The 17008-nt window shown below is 41.0% G+C and overlaps 1 protein-coding gene across 2 annotated transcripts; it reads right to left on the reverse strand.

The window, feature by feature from the left end:
- Positions 1-123: 123 nt before the first annotated feature.
- LOC110987145 (uncharacterized) lies at positions 124-14210 on the reverse strand. Of its 2 annotated transcripts, none has more exons than XM_087143701.1 (5): positions 14071-14210; positions 10260-12608; positions 9879-10034; positions 9428-9640; positions 124-2757 (listed from the first exon to the last, which is right to left on the reverse strand). In XM_087143701.1, the coding sequence occupies exons 2-5, from the start codon at positions 12588-12590 to the stop codon at positions 2272-2274; spliced, it is 3186 nt and encodes a 1061-aa protein (XP_086999827.1). In that variant the 5' UTR covers positions 12591-12608; positions 14071-14210; the 3' UTR covers positions 124-2271. The 2 variants fall into 2 exon arrangements, with proteins under 2 accessions (XP_086999827.1, XP_086999830.1); XM_087143704.1 differs by having other exon boundaries at positions 10260-12604; positions 14071-14204.
- Positions 14211-17008: the final 2798 nt, after the last annotated feature.

Genomic DNA, 17008 nt, shown 5'->3' on the forward strand with positions numbered 1-17008 from the left:
CCTTCGTAATACTCGGGCACAGCACGTTCGTCGTCATACATGTATTTCCATGTGAGTGGTGGAAGTTGGTTAATCGCGGGGGTGGGGGGACATTGCTACAAACCCGGAAAGGAACATTGTTGATTGTTCTTCGTCCACTCAACTGAGCTGTTTTATTTATAAGCTATTCGAATATTAGAGTATTGATTACCACCTCATGTACACTTTATAATCTGTATTAAGCGATTAAACACTATCTTGTTTACTTTAACGTGTTTAGACTGTGAACAGTATGCGTCCATATTTATCATCAAACTACATGTATATGGTTATAAATTGACAGCAAGATAGTGTTTAGAAACGTTCTTTATCACTAAACAAAACTGCAGTATATATATGGAAAGAGAAATACAAAATAAAAGACAAAAATGAAAAAGGCTTAAGTTATAACCGTTCGCACTGAGAAGCGGATGGGACCTATATAAGAGGTTTGGTTTTACGGGCTCTGGAGCCTTCACTTTACAATATTTATGGACAGGAAGACATGAGAGATTAAATCAAGGTGTCTTCTTTCGCTAGAATCGTTACAATAACTGTGCCCGTAGGTGCTATCAGTCTGATAATACCAAGAGTCTTCAATTAACACCACAGTTTTTTTTTCAGTTATTCTAAGACAATGGATATTCATATGTGCCTTAACATAAATTCCGCAAATTCCTAGATTAAGGGGCTGGGTGTCAGATTTTGTTTTTGCTTGTTTTTGGTTTATTCAAAGATGTGTAAAAATATGATAGTACTGAGCAAATGCGTTTACTTAATTATAAATGTTTTCGTTTTGAGTTTCCAAGTTGCGCAGAAAACCCCTAAACTGACCATTTTCTCAGAATATCATCACAGAGCAAGTGCCTTCAGTTGAATGATCATTCTTTAATTTGTATATAATTGCAATTTTAATGAATTGTATAACTTCTGGCACCTCTGGTGCCAGAAGTTATACAATTCATTAAAATTGTATAACTTCTGGCATGAATGTTCGATTTGAACGGTTTGACTCCGCCCTGTCACTTCCTGAAATGATTCTTACAATTGCACTCATAAGCAGTCGTTATTTGTTGATTAATGGTTGTTTTCCGGTCCATTCGCTCACGAACCTCGAGAGAAATAGACTGCTTCATGGATCATCTAGATTTCAGTTTTACCGCACCACTCGTCAAGAGTAGTCAATATTCACAGTGGGTTATATCTGCGGTGCCGCCCCGACGAACCAACGATCAAAAGACTGGGACCGCGAATGTTTCCAGAGTATAATAAACTTGTATATTAAATTAAAATCACATTAATTAAATGTTGTTTGCAAGACAGTATACGTGTATAAGGAAAAATACATCAAAACCGTAGATTCTAAATTAAATGCAAAGCAGAATTTGCGGCATTTCCAAATTACCAATACTGACAGACAGATGTCACTTCGTCGTAGAGTATCGATTTCAAGAACGGATGCTCATCTTTACTCCCGGCGATTGATTTCGGCTAATTAATCACTGTATTCTTTTGATCACTTGGTTTGTGCAAAAGTTTAGCTCTCAAAGAATCATGTCAGGTTTTTCTACTGCAAAAACTTATTGGTTTAGCAGTGTCGAAAGAGGAGAAACGTTTTGGGCTATTTTCTCGAAAGCCATTTTCCTTCAAAAGCTAGATGTAAGGCTCCCCATAAAACGTTGACGTAATGTGCAAAGGTACTATAAATTATGGAAACAGTACATGTGTGATGTTGAGTAGACATAGCGAACCTCTCTAGTTGAAAACGAAGCCACAGTAGGTCGAACCGTTTCCGTTGCCAATAAAACGGCTTCTGTATTCGTTCATAGTGACACCTTTTCTGGCCCAACCTCACAGTACGTCTACACTCTTAAGAAGAATATGTCTTCATTTCTAACATTTAAGCTATGGTTATAAAGCCAAATCCGAGGTTTAGCTCACGCGTGAATTTACAATTGCAAGTTACTTATAATTGCATCCGAAACCTATCGCAGAGTGTTTATTTTTCTATGCTTTAATTGATGCAACAGTAGATTCAGAGAAATTCACGCTGTGCATTTTATCTAGCCCTAACAGTGTTTTGTTTTTAATTTTTAAGCCCTTTTATCAAACAAGTCGGATCGTTTTACAAAGAGAAAAACGTCGTCTGACGGATATTAAATTAAGCAACATTCTATCAATCTCTCTAAATATTTACAACCTGATTGGACACACTCGGTTTAAATCAAGGACCTAAGACATGCCTTCCTAAATCTACAGATCATCACTGTCAGGATGCGAACCACTTACATAGCCACTCTCTATTCGTTGTCTATAATCAATACCATGCTTGCCTTGTTTTAACTTGTCAGTGATAGCTTGGATGGCAAAGTGGATATCCAACCGGCTCAGGCTGAGGAGACCTTTTTTCAGTTCCTCCAGAGTGCATCTTTCCCCGATCTTGCTTTCCCTCGACGCTGCAAAGAACGCATCGAGAACGAACTCAGTGGGACTTCTAAACGGCCAGCTCGCGGTCCGTATTTCGATGCTTTCTACCCAGCTGTGACCTTTGCTCTTCAGGCCGGTAAGGTTCTCTGGCAGCATGCGCCAGTCGCGCCCAATTGGACTGATATCATCCAGAAGGCTGCAGAGCTTGTTCATGATATCTTCATCCAGCAGTCTGGTCTCGGAGCAAGAAGGGCCTCGTAGCTGTTCCAGTATCTGCTGCCGACAAATTTCCCTGATTCGCTCTTCAGTGGCCTAAGAAAGATAAACAATGGCGCATCTTTACCTTTCTTGTTTATTTGTTTGTTGGTTTGTTGGGGTTGTTTGTTTGTTTGTTGGGGTGTTGGGGTGTTTGTTTGTTTGTTTGTTTGTTTGTTTGTTTGTTTGTTTGTTTGTTTGTTTGTTTGTTTGTTTGTTTGTTTGTTTGTTTGTTTGTTTGTTTGTTTGTTTGTTTGTTTGTTTGTTTGTTTGTTTGTTTGTTTGTTTGTTTGTTTGTTTGTTTGTTTGTTTGTTTGTTTGTTTGTTTGTTTGTTTGTTTGTTTGTTTGTTTGTTTGTTTGTTTGTTTGTTTGTTTGTTTGTTTGTTTGTTTGGTTGTTGGGGTCTTGGGTTGTTTGTTTGTTTGTTTGTTTGTTTGTTTGTTTGTTTGTTTGTTTTCTTGAAGGCGGTGTGATTTTTGGGCTCTCGTTTAACGTAAGTTTTATCACTGTACTAATGACCTTTTTGGTCCTTATTGGTTGTAGTTGTGTACGTATATTGTTGTAGACTTGATAGGTCTTATTGAAGGACTGTTACGGTATACCATCTTGTAATATTTTCACCTCTTTTTTTTTGGCATAGTCCCGAACATTCGATACACGTTAGCTAGCGGGGCTGGCCGCCATGGCTAGTCGTGCTGCCGACCGTCCTGTTGTTCGGGATCACTCAGGTGATCAGGCGACTGGCTTCTCAAAGACCAATGTTGCATCTGAACCTTTCACTAACATAACTCGCGAGAATGGAATCGTTTTCAAAGCTGAAGACAATGTCTCTGTCCAGTGTTATGTTAATGCACTATCTGTCTCGGGTATGAACCCTGCTGAAATAGTTTCTGCCTCCCGTATATCAAATGGGCGTGTAGCAGTCTACCTCAAATCAAGGGAAGCGGTTGAGGAAGCTGTTGTGTATGGTTTGGAGTACAACGATTCGTTTATATCCATCACCCCCTTAGTAAAACCTACTGAGAGACTTGTACTGTCCAATGTATATCCAGAATTACCAAATGCAGTCATTGCACGAAATCTATCAAGCTTCTGCAAACCAGTTTCAGCCATCAAACCGATCCCCTTGGGAATTAAAGACAAAGAGTTATCTCATGTTATGTCTTTTAGACGTCAAGTGCATGCTATCATAGAAACCAATGTCACTATTCCCGATCACATGAACATATTTCACGCAGGGGTGAACTACAGAGTTTTCATCTCCAATGATTCTGTTAAATGTTTCAGCTGTGGAGAAAATGGCCACATAAGTAAACATTGCAAAAAAACAACACAAGCTGAACCGTCTACATCTAACACAAACATGGCAGATTTTAACCCACTGAATCCCCCTCCCAAGTTTGTACACGGTAAAAAATCTGACCCGAAACATCCATCAAAACAGAGTCGACGAGACAGTTTGACTGACCAGAACAAGCCGTCTACTTCAGATAAGCTAGCTGATACTGATGCGCAGCAACAATCAGCCACTGAACCTGATGCTCGATTTTTAACAGGTACACCTTTAAAACAACAGGAGACAGAAAAACAAAGTGATTCCACTGCAGACAAACATAACACCACTTTAAGTCCAGCTCCTTCAAAGCAAAATACACAACATCTAAAAACATCTAACAATACTACAGTGCCTTCCATCTGGGGTTCGCCTCCAGCTCCTTCTCGTGAAACCTCTCCTCTCTTTGCAGAGGTTGTTGCCAAAGGACACCGCAAAAAATCAAAGCCTAAAGAAGTTGTGTCCAATCCATTGGTGCAGCTGAAGTCTCCGTCTCCACAGCGAAAACTGCGTAAGCTAAGTGATACACCCCAGATGGAAAGAGATGAAAGTGTCTCCCAAACTTCAACGGAGGAAAATATCTCCCAAATCCTGGACGAATCTCAGATGTCCACAGAATCACCACCGATACACCCATCTCAACTGGATTCAGAGAGCGACCATGAATCCGTCTCCTCTGTCGTAAGCGTCTTCGATCAAGAGGGAGATGGGCCAGGGGACCTAAACCTGACAAAAGGACCACTTCAAAACGAGGAAGTCGTCACCTTCCTTAAGTGCGTCAAGTCACGTCGAAAGCCGCTTGACGTTGCCAGGAAATTTACTCATGACATCCCCGGTCTAGTAAAACAGCTGAAGCCACTCCGCAACAGCCCTCTGTTCACGAAAAATATGCAACAGAGGATTCGAAAGCTTGTCAGAAACCTCGATCCCAGCGATCCCATCCATCTTTTTCCATGATGTTTCTACTTTTCTTTGTTTTGTATATGACTTTCACCCTAGTAACCCTCAATACAGGGGGATGTTCCACGCCCATCAAAAACAACTCTGTTCGTGCGTATCTAGACATAACCCTTGAAAATCCCGATGTTGTTCTGCTACAGGAAACGTATGATCTTAGGAACGAAGATCTGTGTTGGAAAACATGGCCGTATGATGTCTGTTGCGCTCCTGGAACCACCCGGGGATCTGGTGTAGCTACTCTCGTCAAGAAAAATAATAATTTTAACATAATAAAATCTTGTACGATCTGTGCTGGATATGTTCTTTTTCTCGAGCTTAGAATTTATTCAACCACCTATCATATTTACAATATCCTGATTCCTCAGGATGACGTTGCTGCAATGAACTGTCTTATCTCCTTGGAAGAGCATTGTTCTTCACACGACAATCCAGTTATCATTTTTGGCGGGGACTTTAATTGTACACATGACCCGCTTCTAGATCGCTTCTTGCAAAACATTGAAAGGAGACACAAAATTGCTTCCGCTGTAGAAAATATCATCAATACTTTTTCTATGTGTGATGTTTGGCGTAGAAATAATCCCAATTCATCTAAATTTACTTGGTTCAGATACAGCACTGGCAATTTGAGAAGCACCTCCAAAGCTAGACTTGATAGAATTTACTTCCCTGTTCACCTTTTGCCCTCTGTTGACTCCTGTAATATTCAACCTTGTTCCTTGTCGGATCATAGTGCTGTTGTTCTTAAAATAACACTTCCCGATGTAAGTAAGAAGGGTAGCGCCTACTGGCACTTCAATAATTCTTTGCTTCAAGATGAGACCTACAAAGGAATTTTTAAACAATTTTGGAAAAAGTGGCAAGCTACAAGATGCCAATTTTCCTCCATCAGTGTATGGTGGGACATGGGAAAGAATCATATTAAATCTATCACTCAAATGTATGGAGCTAAAATTGCCCGTGAAAAACGGGACAAGATTCATTCTCTTCACAAATCCATTGATAATTTACAGTGTTGTCCTGATCTTACCCCAGAGACTCAAAAAACTCTTCAGGAACAGCGGGATGCCCTGAATGAACACTTCAAGCATGACGCTAAAGGGGCTATCATTAGATCTCGCTTTAAGCTCACAACAGAAATTGACACTTGTTCTACATTCTTTTTTAATCTAGAAAAATCCAACTCTACCGCTAAAACTATTTCTAAAATTCGTCTCTCATCTGGAAGGACTACTGATGATCCAAATGAAATAAAATGTCACATTCGGAATTTCTACAAAGAATTGTACAGTGAGGCTGAAACTGAACCCAGTACTATGGATCACTTGTTTAAAAATTTACCTACGCTCAGTGAAAGTGACTCTGAAGATTGTGACAAACCAATAACAACAGATGAAATGGATATGGCGGTTAACCAGTTAAATTTAAATAAGTCCCCTGGCTTGGATGGCCTTACTTCTGAATTTTATCAAACTTTTTGGAATATCATTAAGGACGATCTCATGGCAGTACTCAATGAATCTGTTGCCAGCGGCCACCTTCCGGTTTCTTGTCGAAGGGGAGTTATAACCCTTCTTCCCAAAACTGGCGACTTGCTTGAGATTTCAAACTGGCGTCCTGTCTCTTTACTAAATACAGACTACAAAATTTTTGCAAAAATTATTTCAAACCGACTCAAAAATGTTATCGATAGCGTTGTTCACCCTGATCAAAGTTATACTGTTCCGGGTCGTTCAATTTATGATAATATCATCTTAATCAAGGATATTCTTATGTATGCTAATTCTCACTGTATTCCTCTTGCTGTTTTAAATCTTGATCAAAAAAAGGCATTTGATAATGTGGATCATTACTATTTATGTGCTGTTATGAAGACCATGGGTTTTGGAGAAAGATTTATCTCCTATGTCAAACTGCTATATAATGATGCTCAGAGTTTTATCAAGGTTTGTGGCTCCTTAACCGCACCTTTCCCTTTTAAAAAGGGAATTAGACAAGGATGTCCACTTTCAGGTTTGCTATATGCAATAGCTATAGAACCTCTCCTCCATGCTCTTCGATGTAATTTAAAACCTTTTGGCTTTATGATTCCTAATTCTGATTACACTGTTGTTACCTCGGCCTATGCCGATGATGTTTCTATATTTGTTACCAGTGATAAAGCTTTTAATATTATTCAAGATATTTATCATTGTTATAGCCGTTGTTCTGCTGCTTGTTTGAATTTTACTAAATCTCAAGGCCTCTGGGTCGGTTCGTGGATAAATAGAACGGACAACCCCTTAAATTTTAAGTGGAATAATACTGGTTTAAAATTCCTTGGAGTTCACATGGGAAACTCCTTCCATTTTTTTCAACAAAACTGGCAAACCTGTCGAGAAAAATTGCAAAACGTTCTTGCTCGTTGGAAAGGATTGTGTAAACTGCTGTCCTTCAGAGGCAGAGCCCTGGTAGCCAATCAGTTAGCGGCTTCCAAACTTCTTCACGTTCTTGCAGTTTTATCCCCCCCTCCAGAAATTCTCAGTGAACTCCAAAGGAAACTGGTAGATTTTATTTGGTCTGATGGGCGACATTGGATAAAGGAAAATATTTTGTATCGTTCACCTGAAACAGGCGGTCTGGGCCTTACCTGCCTCCAGTCACGAGTTTTTACGTATCGCTTCTCCTTTGTACAAAGATTTCTAAAAAAATCACCTCATCCTGTTTTCGCTTTCATGAGCTACTTTTTGCGTCAATATTGCAAGTTCGATTTTGATGCTCAAATCTTCTTAATAAATCTTGACGCTAAATTTTTTGTTCACCTCCCAACATTCTACTGTAATGTGTTACAAGCTTGGAAGATATCGAGAGCCCAAATTGTCATACCGCTCGATTCTCTTCATTTCATTTTGAATTTACCGTTAATTTCTACTCATGTAATTAAGTTTGCCGGTATAGATGACCATCTCCTTTGCCCTCGTCTCCGGATGTGTGGTGTTCGTACAGTTGGAGACCTACTGGACGTCTCTTCCGGAAAATGGAAAACAACGGAGGATATCCAAGCTGCAAACCCAGTGCGAAGGTCCTCAAACAGGCTTCTTCGCGCTGAACTCTCTGAAATGACAGATCTCCTCTTGCGTGTCTTCCCGCAGTTTTTCAACCGTTTTGGATACCGTCTCTCCACACGTAATCTTCAGAGCATCCCAGCCCTGAGAGAACTTCCCGTCGTTGTTCACTTCCCTCCAGACATCGATGCCACAGGCGCGTCTTCAAAGACTATTTATAAAACCCTCAACGCAGAACTCAACCAGCTGGAGATTCCTCTTCAGACTTACTGGCATGAACAGAATGTAATCCCAGAGAACCGGAAAATCGAATGGCAAGCAATATATCGTCTGCCTTCCTCAAAGAAAGAGGGCGATGTCCAATTCCGCCTATTACATAACTTTCTGCCCAGCCTACCGGTCCTGCAACACATTAACCCAGACATATCTCCACTGTGCCCTTGGTGTGGACAAAGAGGAACAATCGTTCACTTGTTCATCATGTGTCGCGCCATCCAGCCAGCATTAAATCTTCTGAACTGTCTCTTGAGTCGTCTTTTCCCGAGTGTAGTTCAAGATTTCGACCTGTACTGGTGCCTCCTTCCGTACAAGAATGGACGTTCAAAGGAGATGGTTAATCTGGCAAATTACTTCATTATCAGTCTGAAAGCAACCATATACTTTCTCTACTCGCGTTCATCTACTGCTGACCCTCTTATTGTATGGAAACTTCGAATGAAGAGTAAAATTCTGATTGATTACCACTTTTTCTCTGCAAAACACAACGTTGGCCCATTTTTGAGCAAATGGGACCACAACAACACCTTGTTCACATTTGTGGACAATAAGCTTTTCTGGCTGATATGAAGACTGATCCTTTTTTTTTTTCATGGTTTTCACTGTCTTTCCCTGATGAGAAGTCTCAGGGTTTTCGATGGCTATAAGTGTGGTTCCAATGTTCATGTTATAATTAATTAGTTAATTAATTCTTTTTATTTTTTTACTGAGAATCCTTTCTTTTTCTGTTATGTTTATTGTATGTCAGTATTTACTTATTCCACTTGAACCTTGTTTTATTTTAAGAATCGTTGTTTTGTAGATATTCTCTATCATGAATTAAAGGTTCATTTGGAAAAGTGAAAAAAGTGTTTGTTTGTTTGTTGGGGTGTTTGTTTGTTTGTTTGTTTGTTTGTTTGTTTTTTCGTTGATGTGGCAGCAACTTTCGATCATATTTACGCTGACTCCAACAAACTCGTGCTCAGTTTCTGTCAACAGTTTTAATTTACTGTTCAGGGTGACTTGGCACTGATTTTTATGATGCTTTTAATGTTTAGTAGGTACAGGCAATAGAAATATAATCAACGAGAGAAACTCAGTTGCCTGAGAGTAGGGACTTTATAAAAGGACCAACCTGTTCAGGACTTCTTGGTTTGACAGCATTGGGCGAAAAGTTCACAATAAAGTCCACACTGTGGTCCTCTCGACCTTCTTGGAAGATCTTCAGACGACCCTGAAAAGCTTCTGTCTGCGAGGCAGCGCAGACGCTTGCCTGGAATATCTTGGATGGGAGTGACGGTAGATTTTCAGGCCCATATTCCCGCCACAGGATCGAATGTTGAATTGTCTGAAATTACAAGGAGCGCAATGAGTGAAAATGCTTAACAAGATATAAATGTATGATACCTCGTAGCAAGTCGTTTTTATAAGAGCGAGATCTATTATTTAAGTGGCCGGCTGACCAATTGAAGTACCAAGCAACAAGACGAGGGACTTACTGGCCTGTGTCTTGATCAACGGGCAGACAGAGGGCCTGACAGATAAACTCAGCAACAATTCGAGCACAAGTCTTAAAACAATCTTACCTGCCAGCCTCTTTCTGGTTCGGTTATTTCCCACGAATGTACATCTGAGCACATGCTCATTTTAATGTCTTTTCCTGGATCACAGCGCCTCACCTCCAAATGTTCACGCATGTCCACCTGGTTAAAGCCATTTGTCGTCTCAACCGTCTTAACTTCCTGTTGAACGTTCAAAAGCAAAGATTAAACAACCGAGTTGACCAATTTTTGAATCGTTTGTGTAGCAAAAGAGTTTTTCCTTGGATTGGCCTGTACTGGTCGACAATGTACATAATTAGGAACTATACTCATTCTCACATTTTAATTTAAAGGCATTCATGGGCATGATTAAGCTTGATTTTTTAAATAGCCATCAATAATCTTCAATTGATATGTTGTTCTCACCTGAAAATTTGCCTTTGTATCGTCAAACAGTCGAACACGAACCATTAATCTACCGTTGGGCATTCCTTTGATGAATACACATGCTACCATGAATTTAACTGAAGGTGATCCATATGCGGCAAGTCCACAGAAGTGGCTCATCGTCATCAAGACAGAATTAGTTTTGACGAGCAACGTTCCATCTTTACCTCCTTCTAGCTTCTGAAGCCCACTGGAGGTGGACTTGATGCAAGAAAACTCGGTCCCCACGGCTTCCTTGGCGCAATGGGGCAAGATTAAGAAGACATCCTTGCTGAAGTGAAATCCCGAGGGTCCACAATGGACATACGGAGTGAGATAGTTGCCACCACTGGTAAGGCCTCCTTGGACATAGACGTAAACTCGCTGAGATAATTCTTCAACAGGTATGGCGCCTGGTGGAATATACAGGTGAACACCTAAGGCATCAATAGACAGAAACCCACCACGACTATCCAACATTGCAGCAGCAAAGTTGAAGATCTGAACAACCCGACCGACTACGTTAATGTTCATCTCTTTTGCTTCTTGACACATCTTGTCAAACAATTCAAGTAAATCTTCTTTCGGAAGAATGACATGTTGGATTTCTTCCATGATCGTTGACTGATTTGAACTTCCCCCATCATCAGGGCAAGATGATGATCCCGAAAATACAGATCCAGATTCGGGCTCTCCACTTAGAGCGACGGAATGGCTCGATTCATCGGCATCTTCCGTTGAAAAGCCCGGGTTTGTTAAAGCCTCCTTGTCTGTGTCGATCTCCGATGTATGGTTACAGAAACACAGCCAACGGAATAAGCGCCTGAGGAAACGCACTGGGTGTAGACCATTAAATGTGGTGTCGAACTGGGCTATTTGAAAACTCGGATCTCCCTGATTTGTCTGAGGACACACCTCGTCAATTTGACAATTGGGGTTTGTCTGAGGGCAAACCTCGTCCATTTCAAAATTGGGATTTGTCTGAGGACCAAATTCGTCAGTTTGAAAATTGGGATTTATCGGAGAGACCTCGTCTATGTGAAGACTGGGATTGGTCTGAGGATCGGCCTCGTCCATTTGAAGACTCGAATCGGTCTGATTTGTCTCAAGACTAACGTCGTCATTTTGAAAATTGGGATTTGTCTGAGGACCAACCTCGTCCATTTCAAAATTGGGATTCGTCTGAGGACCAAGGTCATCAGTTTGAAAATTGGGATTTGTCGGATAGACTTCGTCTATGTGAAGACTGGGATTTGTTTGAGGACCCATCTCGTCCATTTGAAGACTCAAATCGGTCTGATTTGTCTCAAGACTAACCTCGTCAATTTGAAAATTGGGATTTGTCTTACGACAGATCTTGTCCAAGAGAAGACTGGCATTTGTCTGAGGATCGATCTCGTCCATTTGAAGACTCGAACCTATCTGAATTGTCTCAGGACCCATCTCGTCCATTTGAAGACTCGAATCGGTCTGAATTGTCTGAGGACGTACCTCGTCAATTTGACAATTGGGATTTGTCTGAGGGCCAGCCTCGTCAATTTGAAACTTGGGATTTGTCTGAGGATCAACCTCGTCCATTTGAAGACTCGAACCGGTCCGATTTGTCTGAGAACCCACTTTGTCCAACTGAAGACTCCAACCTATCTCAATTGTCTTAGGACCCATCTCGTCCAACTGACGACTCCAATTTCTTTCAGGACCCTTAACGGCCATCTGAAAACTCAAATCTACCTGATTTGCCTTGGTAGCGTTCTTGTCTGTGTCAGAACGTTCATTTTCCGTTCTGGGATAGCATACCCGATTATGTGGAGTTATTTCTGAAGCTGTGTCGAAGGAATCCTCTGCTTTTAACACCGTTTCCTCCTCAATTGTCCCGTCACTCTGAAAGCTGACACTTGCGGTAAACATGCTGACGTCGATGGCACTGTCGTCACTCACACTACTAATCCAGCTAACTCTATCCCTGCTTGCGTCGTTGGAAAGGGTTTCGTCCCCCCAAACAGCCGGAAGAGTGCGGATGGATGAACCACCCCTCCTTAACTGGGAAAAGCGAAGGCGCCTTCTCGCGGCTTCATGCATACCCTCCCCGGACGGATCGGGATAAGGTGGACGAATGCAAACGGCGCTGTCCTTTTGTCCATCCCTTTTGTTGCTCCTGGTCCCTTCTAGAGGCCGTGAGCCAGCGTCCCCTGCTTGTGCCGGACAGAATGACTCGTCCCGAGCAACTGATTCGCTTGGCACACTCTTCTCACACGTCAGTGATGTCATACCGTTCAGGCTACATGCATCGTGAAACAGATTTTGATCATTACGCTGATCTTCGATGTCCATCTCCGTCCGTTTAGCTTGCTGGGAAAATAAAACAACCCAAAAATACACACACAGACATTTAGATAATTAATAGACACTAATTAAATGATTAGTACTTTGAGTCATAGGACTAGTCAAGATTCCATTTATAATTCCTATGGATTCTCTCTACAGGCAAAAGAGTAAAACGCTCGTTCCTAGAAGGTCTAGTTCCTTATAAATCCTAACCAAAAGCTCAGAAACCGCTTTAAAATGAGAAACCACTCCGAAAGAGCAAAAATCAAACGAACAGGAGGCATAAAAACAACAAAACACTCTTTTGTAGAGGAACACCCCCTTTTTAAGTTGGGGGGTTTGCTGTACTATTTTGTACATTGTACATTTACTTGACAAGTCAAAATAGTCGTCACTTACTACCACGAATAGACGTGGCTATGCAAGAAATGGTTGACTGCATAATGTGAATTAACAGTAGTCGACAATTGAGGCTTTCCAGCCCCCTCAAAAACGTACCTTTTCTGCTTGGTGAATCGGTGTTTTATTCAAGGTCACACTTCAAAGGCACAGGTCGTGTTTTCAGAGCATAATATTTTAACATATTACACAAATCCGTGCATGCGACTATACATGAAAGTTAACTTTTTCTCCTTACACTTTAGCAAGGACTGAAAAAAATTAGTAAAGTATTTTGACAGATTTCATTATCCACATAACTCTCACCTAGGTGTGATCAGTAAAACTCACTCTCAAGCAAATGGTGTTTTTGAGATATCCAGTAATAGGTTTAATCGTTCTATCAGTATGTTGCATAAAACCCTCGACTTTCGCAGCAGTAAAAAAAAGGTTGCTGTCGAATTATCACTGAAAAATGATCACAGTTTAAATGACTAGTGTCTAAACAATGACGTTCTTTTTCACAGAGTGGTCCTAGTACATGTTTATTGAATGGCGAAACTGCATAATCGTACCAAGCCAAGATACATGCTTCATGTTATCATACTCATGGCATCTTAACAATATGTACAGTACTGTTGTAAAATGCTACATACAGTGTCCAAGCTGCACAAAGTGAGTGACGTTAACCTTAGTCATTTGTGTAAAGCTGATTCTGGTGTTTCCAGTGTTTGAAAAAGAATATGTGCACGGAAAACTACTCAGACCTTATCTGTGCGCCGGGAATTCTGTTAATTTTGAAGAGTTTCTCAGCTTGGCTCTCCTGTGTTTCACATTTCCAGATTTCATGGCACTATGATATGCTTGGATCAGACACCGTGAGGCAAAGTAGGCCTACTGTAATTTTGATGGGGACTCCAAAAGTTCCTGGGATAGTACAAGTACATGTATTGTTAATGTGCTCCTTCCACGACACACCGGGGTTTAAAACACATTGTTATCTATAACACAATCAGTCTGAATCAGACGAGCGTTTAAACTGCGCTCGTCTTACATTTGCCATGACGTGTGGTAAAACTTAATAACATGTAAAATTGGATCAACTCACTTATCTCCGCCCGTCTTGCTTGAGGATTGCACCCGGAAGTTGATTAGACTGGTCGCCACTTAAAAGGGCTGCACATAACGGTAATGTATGGAGGCCTAACTCGAATTGCTGGGATCTGTACAACTGTACTAGACTTCCTGTTGATTGAGTTACATATATGTAGGTGAGCGTATGGAGAATCACTGGTCTCTTTTGAGAATAACCACTGAGGCCTGAGCCAATCATTTGTGCACGGCTATGGTGAAATCGAAAGCAGAGGGTGATGTAATACCGTGGGTTGGAATGCAGAAATATGATTGAAGGTGTCGAAATCGGTGTAGGCCATTCTTAAGTTGATAATGTAGCAACCTGTTGTTGGTTTGGTGCCATCTTTTTCTTTGATTTTTCTTGCCCATTTTATTTAAAACCCCTTCCAATGCCACGCACTCCCCCAACCTTATATCGTACATGCACTTGACACGCCAATCAAAATGTGGACTCGCAATGCCTTGGACCAATGAAATTAAAGTCGATGATTGGTTTGCATTGTTTTTAACTATTGATGCCACGAGAGAATTCGAGTAACAATGGCAATCAAGTTTTTATCTATCTTCGTATTCGGTACGGTAAGATGCCGCCTGGGTGGCTTCAATGACCTCCGAGTGTAAGGGATTACGGGCCCACATTTCTAAAGAAGCCCGTGCACTTGTGTATTTTTAAAGGGCTCGGGTTCTCGACCAGATGTCGCGTCAAATAAGGATAGAAGCGCACTGGAACCACAAAGGGTCAACATTGTATGCAGTTAAAAGCCGGTTAAGCTGCCCTAACTAACGGTGATAAATATCCGAACTTCAAAGTATCTGGAAAAATAAAGAGTTTCTCTGGCGTTCGAGAGGTACCTTAAATTCAAACCCTAAACTTCTCTTTATACAAATCGTCAAATTCATGGGGCCACAAAATGTTTTATTTCGTAGAGCATTTAAGTTATGGAATTCCATATTTGCCGTCGTGCGTCGCCCGTCGTTTTTTTTGGTCAGGATTGCGCAGTGGTATTTTTATTTTTGAACCTTGATCGTTTCACATGTACATGTCCTTGTTCGATCGATTCGCCATGCCTGACTCTCATTTTAGCAATAGAACTAGAAGATGTACATGTTTTCGTTTTTGCAGTTGCACCAAACTCCAATTGAAAGAAGAAATAATATCCTGACATCGGCTAAGTAACGTGTATATGAAATAATACCATTTTGGTTACATAAATAAATCAACAAAATAGACTTTTGTTAGGGTAGATTGTTTTTCTCGATAACTTAGTTACTCTAGACGTAACTTTACTCGTTAACAGCCAGACTTTAGCCTAGGTCTATAGCCTATGTGATATTTCTGTCTGTCCCTGCACGATATCCCACAGAACGGAATGTAAATAATAGATTATTTACAATGTTTGATTCCCAATAGTTTTCATAAGAGACGAACTGATTCAACATTATTTTGAGGGCGAGTGTACCTATGATGAAATCTGCTGTATACTCCAAATTAGACATGACTTTATTTGCAGGTTGGCTCACAGAAGTCTTTTAAACAGTAACGTTACTTGTTAGCCCCATAAATAATGCTGATGTGCTGGACAACCTGTTCTCATTGGTCTATCCACCATGGCATACACACCCACAAAAACCAACACGTCATATTTTCTGAAACTTAAACCAAGTGGTAATTGCCCCCTTAACAATACATTTAATAAACAGTTTGTTATCCACAGCACGTCTAGTATTTCTGGATTTCAAGGTGAAATTGAGAGGACATGATAGAATATCTGTATCGGTTGGCAAATTTCTTCCTGGAATTTGATGAAAACAAGTCGGCACATTTTTGCAGTATGCAAATTAGAATAACACTGTGGATAAGTTGGCTGGAACATTTTTGCTGAAAATGTTTTTCCCCAAAAAACACTTGGTTGAATTCTCAGAGTGGCGATATTTTCTTGTCAAGGGGCAGGGGTAGTCTAGCGTTATTGGAATTAATTATGTGACTAGTATATGCTTTGCAGGTGGGATTTGTACTTGCCTTATTCGGAAAAGATCTTTAGAAGTGAATAGAATCATCACATTGTCATTTGTTAAACAACGGCTTTTGCAGGTCCTATGCAACCCATTTGATGGGCGACGGACGACGGACGACGGGCGACGCACGACGCACGACGGGCGACGCGCGACGGGCGACGCACAACAGACGACGCACGACGAGCGACGCACGACGGAAAATGGCATGTTTGGAACTGGTAAATGGCAGAATTGAGACACAACAAAAAGCAAAATGCGACTGACGACGGGCGACGGCAGATATGGAATTTCATATTTAAGTGCATTCAAACTGTGATTTGGCCCGCGCAAGACGATTTCAGCCTACGTACTGGCGTGCAACCATATATTATGCTCTAAGCAAAAGTACCCCCTCACCGGCAAAGAAAAGACAGGCTGACAGTCAACGGCACCGGACAAGTGCAACGAAACCTTGACTAGATTTGGACGCATCTGCTTCGATTGTAATGTCATGACAATGGGTGTTTGACAGTAGATTTGTAACGATGTTTAATCCTCCTACCCCCCCTCCACCGCCGCCTTGGTAGTACATGTGCGGCGAAACACAACTTTGTCTAAAATGAAATGTATCTATGCATTCAGGGAGATATCGAACAAGCCACACACCGTTTGCAACGTTGATACTTCTTAAACTTTTCTGAAAGGAGAAGATCTCAGCTCTCTTCAAATTACATGTAGTTGCAAACGGTTCTTAATCCGAACACAGCCGTCCATGTGTATGTTTATTCATTTCATGCGAATTCATTTTATTTTAATAATAGGAGGAAGACAACGTGAATTCATTGCTTGTTTATTCACATTTTTAATACAACCAGCATTGTTGTAAACTTGTACACAGATAAAAAGACTGGGTTCAG

Source organism: Acanthaster planci, linkage group LG01 (genome assembly GCF_054643075.1).
Source record: "Acanthaster planci isolate LZ-2023a linkage group LG01, COTS_SCS, whole genome shotgun sequence".
NCBI classification, from domain to species: Eukaryota; Metazoa; Echinodermata; class Asteroidea; order Valvatida; family Acanthasteridae; genus Acanthaster; species Acanthaster planci.